Source organism: Suncus etruscus, chromosome 7 (genome assembly GCF_024139225.1).
Source record: "Suncus etruscus isolate mSunEtr1 chromosome 7, mSunEtr1.pri.cur, whole genome shotgun sequence".
NCBI classification, from domain to species: Eukaryota; Metazoa; Chordata; class Mammalia; order Eulipotyphla; family Soricidae; genus Suncus; species Suncus etruscus.
In genome coordinates this window covers 20,885,843-20,897,947 of record NC_064854.1, presented here as the reverse complement: position 1 = coordinate 20,897,947, position 12,105 = coordinate 20,885,843, and the positions used below count along the sequence as shown (strand labels likewise).

Below are 12,105 nucleotides of genomic sequence, written 5' to 3'. Positions count from 1 at the left end.
AAATGATGAAACATAAGTTTGATTCCTTATTTTTATGTGACCTGGTCACTATCATTTTTAATATTCATTATCTGCATTTGGTTCTTTTTTTCTCCAAACTGCCTACTATATCCTTTGCATTATGTTCAATTCTCTTTCTTTGCTTGCATATAAGGGATCTGTGTGTATTAGGGCAAGTGAATGCCATGTGCGATATCAGAGAAAATCGCTTGTTTTCCCACAAACTGGCTATCTCTTTGATGACATTATGGGTGGTGAAATCTACTCTGCAGAATGTTAAATGTTCCCGTAGTCACATTGACCCAACTTTTTTTTTTTGTTTTTGTTTTTGGGTCACACGCGGCAGTACTCAGGGTTTACTCCTGGCTCTATGCTCAGAAATCGCCCCTGGCAGAAACAGGAGACCATATGGGATGCTGGGATTCGAACCACCATCCTTCTGCATGAAAGGCAAGCACCTTACCTCCATGCTATCTCTCCAGCCCCTGACCCAACTTTTTATTGATACTTGTTGGCTTTGTGATTATGCTTAGAAATCTGAAACCAACACACACATATAAACACACACACTACACACACACACACACACACACACACACACACACACACACTTTGTAAAATTTCCCCCTGTGTTTTCTCTATTTTCTCATGTCTACTTTTAGACACATTCACCAACACAAGCACAGACACTGAGTTTGCTTCCCAAAGTTTCTGATGTGTCCAATGAATGTTACCCGAGGTCAGGAAATATGGTCAAAAAAAGAATTAGTGGTTCCATGCTTGACTGACGAAAACATTGACTAAGGTCTGTTTGACCCCAGTATTCGTTTATGTCACTGATATTCTTTCATTGTTGTTTTTGTTTTCACGTTCAGGCCACAGCTGCTGTGACCAACTGTTATCCTCAGCTCTGCCTCAGGGTTCACTCCTAGCGGGGGCTCAGGGCACCCAGTAGGGTGCAGGGGATTAAATCTGGGCCAGCCGCATGCAAGGCAAGCACCTTTCCCACTGTGCTATCACTCCAGCTCCTTTCTCTGGAATACATGAAGTCGAAGCTATAACACCAACAAATAAATATATAGCTGGAGAGCGAGCGTTTCTCCTCTTGGGAGCATCTGTGAACACAGCAGAGACTTGTACATCAGTCCTGGGTAAAGGCCCATCCACAGGAATCAGTCTGGGCTGCTGGGGGGGAAACCCCTCCCTACTCTTGCTGCCTTCATTTAATTAAGCCCATCTCTGTCTTTATTGGAACTTGTCTGCTTCAGGTCAGCTCTCCATTCATGTTGTCACAGCCCAAAGGCAGGTAATAACCATTCAGTTATTATAGTCTCAGCTCCTCAATATCACCCTGACTCTCTCCCAAGAGCCTATGCAGAGCTGCCTCCATGGCAGACATTCTAGAAGTCTCTCTCCTCTGAGCCAGGCCAGAGCTGAGGCACAGGCTTTATAACCTATAGAGAAGACAACCCCAAAGGGAAGTGATTTGCTTGTAGAGAAAACCAGTATGTTCAGGTGATAGACAGACAGACAGGGTAGGGGAAGTGACGTTAGCTGGATCTCCTCAAGCTCCAAGCCTTCTTCTAGTCTTTTGCCTTGATACGGAACTAACAGCTTGCTCACTCGCAAGAGACAAAGCAACAGAAATGCCTGCAGGGAGGCTTGTGGTTATTAAAGATTTTCAGGGGGTGGGCAATAAGTGAGTGGCAGTTGGGAAGGCCAATGTCCATGATGGCCACCATGCCCCATCCTGGAGGAGCCCAGGAGGTAGGACTGAAAGAGGCTGAGGAACACATTTTTTGTTTTTAATTTATCCCTTTCAAGAAGAAATGAAGTTGATCAATTGCTAACTGAAAATGCAAATACCATGAACATGAAGGCAGGTATCATTTTCTCTTGTTTCAGAAACCTGGTGAGAAAAACAAACAAATTATTCAGCACCTGACACATCTGTGGAAGGAGTGTGTGTGTGTGTGTGTGTGTGTGTGTGAGAGAGAGAGAGAGAGAGAGAGAGACAGAGAGAGAGAGAGAGAGAGAGAGAGAGAGTATGTGTGAGTCTGTGTAAACGTGTGTGTGTGAAAGTCTGAGTGTGTGAGAGTGTGGATGTATGAGTGTGGTGTGTTGTGTATTTCTGGTGGGAACATATACCCTAAACAAAGGAGGGTTCCCCAGAGTCTAAGTTTTGCTGATTAGTGAGGAATTGATAGCTTAGGAGAGATCACAGGGCCCAGTCATAAATGAAGGTAAACTTAGCATCAGATTAAAAACAGGCCCAGTAGTGTCACATCCTAGAGGGCCCCTGAGCCTTCCTCTGCTCGTTGTGTCCATGGCAGGCAGTGAGTGTGATCATGTGATTATGGGCAATGGCTATGGAGAAGGAGTTTTTCCAGAGCAAATAGATGTTTACTCACCAGCCGGCAATGGGCTGACTCGAGCAGAGGGAAACAGCTAGTTTCTCAGAAAAGAAATGCAGAGTTTTTTCAAAGGAGACCCAGAAAGGTCTGGGCCTAAGTGCTGGTTCCTAGACAGTATGATACCTGGGCAGTGCCAGCCGGGAACATGTCCTAAGGAAAGGGATACATTTACAGGGCTATTCTCCTCTCTCATGGAGCACCCATTGAGCCTGCAGTGTACAGGAAGCTTCTGCCTCATCTCAGGGCTGGTTTGGAAAGTCACCTGTACTTTCCCAAGCCAGGAGTTACTGAGGAAAAAGATAGGGTTCCCCATCGTAAGCCAGTAGTCCTGCAAGACAGAAAAGGAGAAGTGATAACTTTCTCCAAGTTTACACAAACACACATACATGCATACACACACACCCCAAAACCCATGCATGCCTGTACACACACCCCAAAACCCACAGCAAAAGTATCTAATGTAACTCCCACATGACCTGCCATTTGCTAGGCGTGCATATAGCTGTTTGTGAGACGTGGGATGATGAAGGAAGTCGTTTTGCTTCTTCACGAGGGAGTCGTAGAATGCCTTTAATTAAGAGGAAATCAAAGTTATTCTATTCCCAAAGCCCCAAGCTTCCTCCTTTCCTGCCTGAGAACTGGGTTTCCACAGTCTCGTTGCTAAAACCTGAAACATCCCTCCACACCCCCATGGGGTGTTTGTGTCTGCCTTCCTCCCCCACCTCCACCTCCAAACACTAGCTGTCCCCTGACCTAACTCCCTGTGAAGACAGTGAGCTGGCCATGACAGCTGAGAAGACCATGGTTCCATGCACAGAGCCTGTCTGTCGGGCTGCAGCTCACAGCCCACATGCCGGCCCTCATGGAAAGGTCACATGAGGGCACATTCCCTCAGCTCACCCTGACTTTATCTCCCAGAGATTTCCCTGTCCTCCAGCTCTCACAGCTGCATCATTCTGTGCTTTTGCTCCAAAAGTTGCTCCACCAACATTCCCCTATTGCATTACTGACTACCTTCATGACATTGTGAGGTGCTTTAAGGGTTCTCTTGCTACTGAGTTCCAGGCATTTCCCAGTAAGTGCCATCACTGCCACTGTCCCCAGTTTTGCTTCCTCACAAGAATGCTCTGTTTCACTCAATAGAAGGCTTTTTCCCTCAGCAGCAAGGAACAAGCGTTCACAGAATGAGAATGTGGTGTAAATATGCACACAAGCATGGGGCATCATGGGACATGCACACACACAAATACACACATACACACATGCCCAGAGTAGTGGTTCTGTCACTGACTTGTGTCATTTTCTTGGCCTCAGATTCAGGCTCTGCCATCTGACTGGCTGTGTGGCTTAGAGTGTTTGGGGTTCTCTGCTGCTTCCCTGTCTGCAAAATGGCCTGGTTAAAATGAACCACTGAAAACCTCATGGGGTTATTGGAATGATAAGACACATCCATGTTGTAAGATCCTTAGAACATAAGCTGTATAGAGGAAGGGTTAGATAGTGGATGGATGGATGGATGGATGGATGGATGAGTGGATGGGTGGATTGCCAGTGGAAAATGGATGGGTGACATTCGGATGGAAGATAGATGATGGATGTAGAGTTGGCTGGGTGGATGAATGTGGAATGGTTGATGAATCTGGGATAGGTGGAAATGGACAAATGGATAAATGGATAGATGGAGGGTTAGTTGAATGGATGGATGGATGTGGGATGGATAATGAATGTGTAAGATGAATGAATGGATGGATAGATGATGGGTGGATAATAGATGGAGGCTTGGTTGGATGGATGATGTGGAATAGATGATGAATGATGGGGATGAATAGATGATCTGTGGCTAGATGATAGGTGGATGATGGATGGAAGGTTGGTTGGATTGTTGGATGTGGGATGGATGATGGATGGTAAATAGATGATGGATACATGAGAAATGAGCCAGTAAGATAAGCCTGAAAAACCGAAAATGCAAATTCTTATTTGTATAAGAGGCCTGACTCACCTATAACATATATAGACCATCTACTCACTCTGATAGATAGAGGGTTTATTATACAACCATATAAATACATGTTCTTAGCATAGAACCTGCTCTACAAATAGTCCCCTGACAACTCATGACTTTAAACCAAGTGTTTCCCATAGTAGATGACACTCTCCACCCACACACACACCTTAGGGATGCTGAAAGTGTCCAGTGGAGATGGTAGAAGACTCAGGAACCACTGGGGAAGCACTTTCTTAGGAAAAACTTTCAAGGGGCTGCTGAATGATTTTTTTCTGAAAAGGGCCACAGGCCAATCAATTTGGGAGCCTCAGTCTATAGCTTCCCAGACCCAGTGTGAACAGCACGTTGCCTGCTATGTAGGAGAGAATTGCAGACCCTCCGCACAGGTTCAATAGAGAACAAGAAGCTCAATAAATATTTAATATGCCTAATGAAGTTACATTAATTAAATGGATTATTGAGCTTGTCAGCCACTGCACTGTAACGATCTCCACATGTCCGAGACATGCACAGCCTTGACACTAGCCCTTTTAGAAACGCTCCAGAGACTGTGTCAGAAGTAGGCCATTAGCATCTCTCTGTCCACACAGTGGAGGCACCTGAGTGAGACCCAGGTCATAGGACCCACACAGTAAAAGATCCCGAGGGAAGTCAGCAACATCATGAGGCCAGCTTCTTGCTCAGAGACTCTCCAAACATGTGTGTGACCCACAATCCCAGGGTAGCCCCATAGTGCCAGGACACTCTCTGGCTGCCCTGCCTTGAGATACCACAACAGCTACCAATTGTTCTGGGCTTGGCATATAGTGGAATCCAGTGCCATATTTCTGCTCCCATCACTGAACTTTGACGAGATTCATTTATGAGGTTTGGCAGACAGGACAGCGTGTAGCTAACAAATGGGTCTAGTCTACACTGCCTGCAACTGGTCCAGGCCCACATCATCCACAGTTGCAGGGCAGGAATCCCAGGCCTCATACATTCCCTTTGGCCCTACATACCTTTCATCTGCTTCTAAACACATGTGAGGGTACCTCGAAAGCCATAAAGTCAAGAGTGCAGCTGAAGTGACTATCTCAGTCTTGCTACACCAGACAAGCTGAACTCTAGGAGCACAAAATTCCATCTCAGCAACTCTGGGTTCTCTTCTTGTGACATTTTCAGCTGGTGATGGTAGCCTCACAGTTCCTTTGGTCAGGATCCCCAAGTTATGGAACGAGGGAGCCCAGAGATGCTCTGAAGAAACTTGGTTTCTGGGCTTGGCTGGTGTCTCTGAGCAGAGATGTCCAGAGCTTATGTTAGGCACCTACCATGGCAGACTCCATCCTGTCCTTGGCAAAAGTGGCTCCATCTTTGTTGGGTTCTGTGTTAGCAAGGTGGGCCCCTCCTCACAGAATCTCTGCACCATCATCCCTTCTCACTCTAGAACACCTGTCTTGCACACAGTGAGTTTCTGTGGGACTTGCACAGAGGAGGAAGAATTCTAAGCTTAGGGAGCCAGAGTTATACATAGCACAGTGGATAGAGCATTTGCCTTGCACGTGGCTGACCCAAGTTCAATCCCTTGCATCCCTACCAGGAGTGATTTCTGTGCGCAGAGGAGAAACACCTGAGTACCACCAGGTATGACACCCCCCCAAAAAAATGAACATAAAAAGAATTCTAAGTCCAATTGTTCTGTAAGTAACTCTGGAGAATGGAGCATGGATCTATGGGTCTTGGCCTGCCTTTCAGTTCTCCAAAGCCCAGTGCCACAGACATACAGGTGTGGAAGCAGCATTCTGGCTCTTGCTCCCCTGCACCTGTGTCTAGACCCATTTGTCCACTACACGCTGTCCTATCTGCTAGCCCAGAAAAGAATCTAGTTGAAGTTCAATGATAGAAGCAGAAATATGGCATCTTAGACTCTCCACCAAGCCCAGAGCAATTGACAACTGTGGAGGCATTTCAAAGCAGGGCAGCCGAGAGTGTCCTGGGACTGTGGGGCACCCCCAGGAGTGTGCGTCACACACATTCCTAAATGTTGGCATCCCAACAGGCCTCTTGGGCTCCTACAGTGGTGCATGTGGCAGGTGGCAGAGCCGAGGATCTAGCAAATTATTGTTTGTCCCCCTTCCACATGCCCTAATGTACACGCCTGGCATGACTCTCTCTGCCTGTTCACTTTGGCCATTTAGAAGCACATGACTGAGAGCAGGCGGTAGGGGGTCGACAGGGACAAAAGACAGGGTACAGCAGGGCAGATGAGAGCCCTTGTGCTATCCAACCCGAGACTGCGTGGTCAACGGACTCCACAAAGCTGGCTGTGTGCCCCCCATCTCGATGAAACCTTGAAAGGGAGTTGGCAGCTGACACCTCAGCCCAGCCACAGCTGTGCCAGCCCACTGGACCCGAGAGGCGAAGGGACCCTTCAGTGAAGGGTCTGTGCTCGTTGGCGACAGCACCACACATAGGCCAGCCTTTATGGCCTGCTCCGACAGGCAGCTGTGTGCAACACCATGAAAAGATCCAGAGGGGCTGTTCTGCGGGAACAAGCGTCGCTTTGCTAACTCACTCACACCCGCTGCCTCTGCTTCGTCTTATGGTGACACAGAAGTTTAGCGAGCAAGAACAGTGGGGGAGTCCCTCGGTCTTTCAGGAGCACTCTGGGCTGGGGTTCCAGAGTCTGTAGGAGCCCAAGGTCTGTGGACATAAGTGAGGCAGCAGTATAGATTCTTGTATTTTTACTTAGTTAAAAAAAAAAAAAAAGACAGGGGCCTGAGCAATAGCACATCAGGAAGGGCATTTGCCTTGCATGCAATCAACCTGGGTTGGATCCCCAACATCCCATATGGCCTCTTGAGCCTACCAGGAGTGATTTCTGAGCACAGAACCAGGAGTAATCCCTGAGTACTACTGGGTGTGGCCCCCAAACAAACAAACAAACAAACACAGATCAACCCCACCCCCACCAAATATAGTAATATAATGGCTACATCCCATTTCTGCTTAGATACACCTATTGGGTCACTAGCATGGCTAATGAAGGCTCTCAATAATTAATCTTGATCAAACAGGAAGTCACTGCTTTGGACCTAGTCATCAGATAAAGAGAGATAGAATGTTCCAGAAAAAAAAAAGGGGTTTGCAGATGCAATTGCTTAGTGCCTTGGGCTCACCAGCCTGGATTATTGATACGCATGGAACTGTGTGTGCTTGGTGGTTGGGCCTGGCACCCATGGGAGTTTGTGTTCCTGACATGGGGTCATATCTGGGAATGTTGAAGAATGGTTTGTCCCAAGAAGTGTGAATAGAGAGGCAATGATGAGAAGATACATCATAGGTTGTTTCTTTCTTCATGTTCTGCTGTTCTGATGGCTGGTATAGCACTCCAGCTCCTGGGCACCCAGCTTCCTTTATACTGCTCATATAATCTCCAAGGTCAAACTCATGACATTGAACCTCAGATAGGTGAGCTCAGACTTCAGCTTTCTCTCTCCATTCCCAACCCTTTCCCAGGCAGCTCTCCCCTTTGGAAACTCTTCCCATATTTAGACCTACAAGAAGTCTGCTTCCCAGACATTTTCAGAGCCTTAACTTGAGGGATTTTGTTTTGTTTAGGGGCACACCTGGCAGCACTCAGGGGTTACTCTTAGCTCTGCAGTCAGGAATTACTACTGGCAGGCTCGAGGGACTTGGGATCATACCCGGGTCAGCCATGTGCAAAGCAGATGCCCTCGTAACTGTACTATAGCTCCAGCCCCTAACTTGAGGATTTTAACCCCTCTTGCTGCCCACGTTTGGCAGTTTCTTATCCCTACTTTACTGTTTCTATCCAAAGAGGCTTTGAGATTCCTTGAAAGCTATGAGAAGTCATTACCGAGCTTGCCTTAAAGGGAAAATATTAACTGACCCCCAGCTGCTGCCTCCTGGTCTATCCCAGGAAGAAGATTCATGAAATTAACACTTATTTCTCCTGGGAAATTCCAGGCTGTCCAAGTGGCCTTACCCAGAGTATTTGGACTTATTAATTTCATAAGGAGAGGGGCCAGAGAAAGCCTGATTGTAAAACTGTTCCCAGGAGTGCCAGGAAATCAGAGTGTTGTGTCTTTGCGCATGTCCACCCACTCTGGAGAATTCTGATTATAAGGCCCCATATTCCCCAACACTCTTTTCCCACTTGCAATTCATGTGGTTCTTCCTGGATCTTCCACCAAACTGGCCCATTTCTTGGACAGGCATTGGCTTGTGTTGAGTTCAAGCCATTATGTTGTTGACTTAATCTTTGCCTCAATTGTAGACTTGGCAGAACACAGGAACTGATAAGGAAAATCTATGAAAGGAAATTGGCCATTCTGGAAGTATCTTTTCTCCCCGTTCTTGACTTTGCATCCCCATTGCCACCCCCTTCTGAGGGCTAGTTTTGATTCACAAGAGATGTCTTTCTTAAAACCCAGCCCTGTTCCCCTGCTTGAGAACCTGATGCGCACCCTAAACCATAATATGAAGAACATGTAGGCATGATGTATGACCAGCTACCACTCAGACAGACTCTGTATCTGCATTAGAAGGAATATTATGCTTTTATCCACATTTTTGTGACTTACTTGGTGGTTGCTTTGTTTAAATGTTCATGAGTAAATTAAAGCTACTCTAAATCTCCATTGGGAAAATGAAAATGCGCAACAAGAGAGAAACAGGAGCATTTCACTGTACCTACCTTAGAGAGCTTTAATTGGGGGACATTTTATGACAGATTGTGTTTTTTCATGAATTTTGTGAGTACCACCTTTGTAGGCCTCAATAGACTATCACATGACTACACACACACACACACACACACACACACACACACACACACACACACACAGTCAGAGACTATAGGGTTTTCCTAGAAACTGTCCATTGGAAATACCAGTTTTAAAACGTTTCAAAACCAGGAGACAAACCTTGTGTTGGTTCAAACAGACCAGCAAGAATGGCCACCATGGCTTATGACAGCCCAGAGTTTCCCAGGAGAGTGACTCACCTCTGAATAACAGGTCATTGCTGCCATCTTGCAGGGGGAAAGAAATTATGACACATCACAAAATATGACACAGACACATTATCCTAAAAATAATTAAAAAATAAAAAGAATAAAGTCTTGCTCAGCACAAAGTTCCCAGCCCAGCAGAGAAGCACGTCTATTGAGGAAAACTGCTGGGAATGGAGAGATCAGGAGTGAGAAAGTCAAAAGGGGCTGGGGAGGGCAGGAAAGGGGGTCCTAAGCTATGGGAAGAGAAGTCTATTTTGGCCAGGTGAGTAGCATGCTATGCTAAGGAACCCTTCACACACACACACCCAGGGTTGACACAGAACTGGACCCTTCCCCATGAAACAGACACAAGACTTGAGCAGTCCATGAATTTCGTGCCTGTGTGTATTTTTTCCCTGTGAAAAATGTCTTTCAGTTGGATTTTGCAAGATCTAGTGGATCTTGAACTGGCAGAAAACTGAGGAGTTGACACACAGCTTACATTTTTTCCCCTCCTCTTGATGTTTATCTGCATTTTCCAGAGCTGGGGGTGCAGCAGGCAGAGGATGGGGGAGTGTGAGCGATCTAATAATATTCATTCGCAGGGCAGCCCAAGTGCCCCTCCAACCTCACTGTCCCTGTTTTCCATGAACCACTGTGCTTCCCCTGTCATCGCGCACACAACACGGTCTCCAGCATTGCTCACAAAGAGCCATTGATGGTGCGTCTGTGTGAATTGGCCCAGCATTGGTCACAGCCAACTTCGGGGGACCCGCTGCCCCCATCCCACAATACCCTCCAGTGTGCTGGACCGTTTATGAAAGGTCAGAAATGAACGGAGCAATGGGCCCGAGTTGAAAACACCAAGCCCTATAAATATCGGAGTCAGGCTGCTCCAGCCACTTTCGAGCCCTCTTCCCACCTCCTTGTCTGTCTCTGTCCGATGCTGGCTGGGGTCCCCCACGCACACCCCAAACCAGAACCTTGCAAAGGGCTGACGGAGCTGAATTCTGCACCTGGCCATAGGCCCTCGGTGGGCCCAGCCTGCTGCTGCAACCCTGAGAATCCAGTTGTTTAAAAATTTTTTTAATTCAATCCTGTAAGATTTCTGGTTCCTGGGCTGCATTAGAGGCTCACGGAGCTGCTATGTGCTATTTCCTTTCCTGGGATTCCTTCTCCTTTAGTAGCCGCCCTGTCTGGTGACTCAGTTTGACACTGGCTCTGTTTTTCTGAGCTCAGCCGTGCCTGAGTCTGGGGGCTGGTGGTCAGCCTTAGGGGCCAGGTGAGCCAGTGAGCGATTGAGCTACCACCCGTGATGACCTTAGCAGCCAAGCTGGAGGACTTTGAGGCAACGCTGGAGCACCTGCTGATGGACGTGTTTGTAAGTTGTGGCTCCACTTGTACCGTGTGGCCAGGGTTGTGCCTCCCACGTGGCCGGGGTGCTCTGTCCCCACCGCTGCATCTCTTCCACTAGTGTCCTTATTTATTATGCTTGGGCTCTAGGGTGGGGAGAGACAGCTCTAGAGTGACGAGTGCCTGCCAGCCCATGTCCAGAAGTTGGAATGAATGGGGCTACGAAACAAAAATCATTTGCAGAAGCAAGAAAAGTCACTTTCATTGGTAGCACCCAGGAGAACCTAACTTGTTTATGAAATGTAGCCACTGACCATTCCAGATACTGGAGAGAAGTGGGTTCCATACGGCTCTATTTTCCAGATGGAGGCTGCCCTGGTGAGAAGTGGGTACAAAACATCTGAAGCAAAGCGTCCTAGCTCCCAGCCCATAGAGTAGACTTCAGACTCACTCGGGAATCCATCAAGGAACTGAGAATGTGGGAATGATCCATTTTCTGTGAAAAGGAGCAGCAAAAAAACCACACATCTTGGATGGTCCCTGGAATTCCCAAACATCATCCCATCCCCAGACCAGCTCATAACACTCCTTTATGCTCTCCTTGGAGTGTCCTTAAATAAGGGCCAGTCCCTTCTGTCCCTTGATGGGGAGCCAGAGAACTAAATTAGGGAGTCCTATTGTGGTCCTAAATGGAAGGAGCTATTTCTTCCAAGATAAATCAGGCAGCACCCTGAGAAAGGCATGAGATATGTTTGAGGGGGCAACCAGTGTAGGAAAGGGGGACTGGAGGAGCTGAGCTCTCTTCCTTGCTTTTCCATATCTCTTGCAAAGACTTTTCTGAAAATAGCATGTTTAGTGGGGTCAGAGTGATGGCATAGCAGGGTGGGCTTTTACCTTGCATGTGGCTGACCTGGGTTAGATTTCTAGTATTCCATATTGTCCCAAGCCTGCCAGGAGTGATCCCTGAGCCAGGCGTATCCCTTTGAGCACTGCCTGATGGGCCCCAAAACAAAAACAAAGAAAAAAATGGTGTGTTGGACAGATGTGTGCGTGTCTGCTCCTTTCCCCTCTATGTCATCCATCTTTGAGGCTCCCAGAGAGGCTGTGTACCCAGTTCAGAGACCAGGTCAGCTTATGTTGTTGGATGGAGACGTGGCTGGGGACCTGTGTGGGCCAGTGTGGATTTCCAGACTGGGAGCCAGAGCATCACTTGCTCTGAAGTTCATCTAGTTCTGTGCAGCAGGTAGAGACCTTGGCTGGCTAATGCCTTTACCCAGCATTGCTGCCTGCTAGCTGGGAGGATACCTAGAGCCCAAAGCCCAAGTCTGTGGCCT

General features: G+C 47.4%; 1 protein-coding gene across 3 annotated transcripts in view; it reads left to right on the top strand.

The window, feature by feature from the left end:
* Positions 1–12,105, top strand: part of FRMD4A (FERM domain containing 4A) — a 337,218-nt gene that overhangs the window by 126,329 nt on the left and 198,784 nt on the right. For 2 of the 3 annotated variants that reach the window (XM_049777756.1, XM_049777758.1), the window contains exon 1: positions 10,658–10,799. The exons of the other annotated variant lie outside the window; for it this stretch is intronic. In XM_049777756.1, coding sequence (XP_049633713.1) covers positions 10,734–10,799 — 66 coding nt within the window. In that variant the 5' untranslated portion in view covers positions 10,658–10,733. Of the gene's footprint in view, positions 1–10,657; positions 10,800–12,105 lie in introns of those variants that run through there. 3 annotated transcript variants of the gene reach the window in all.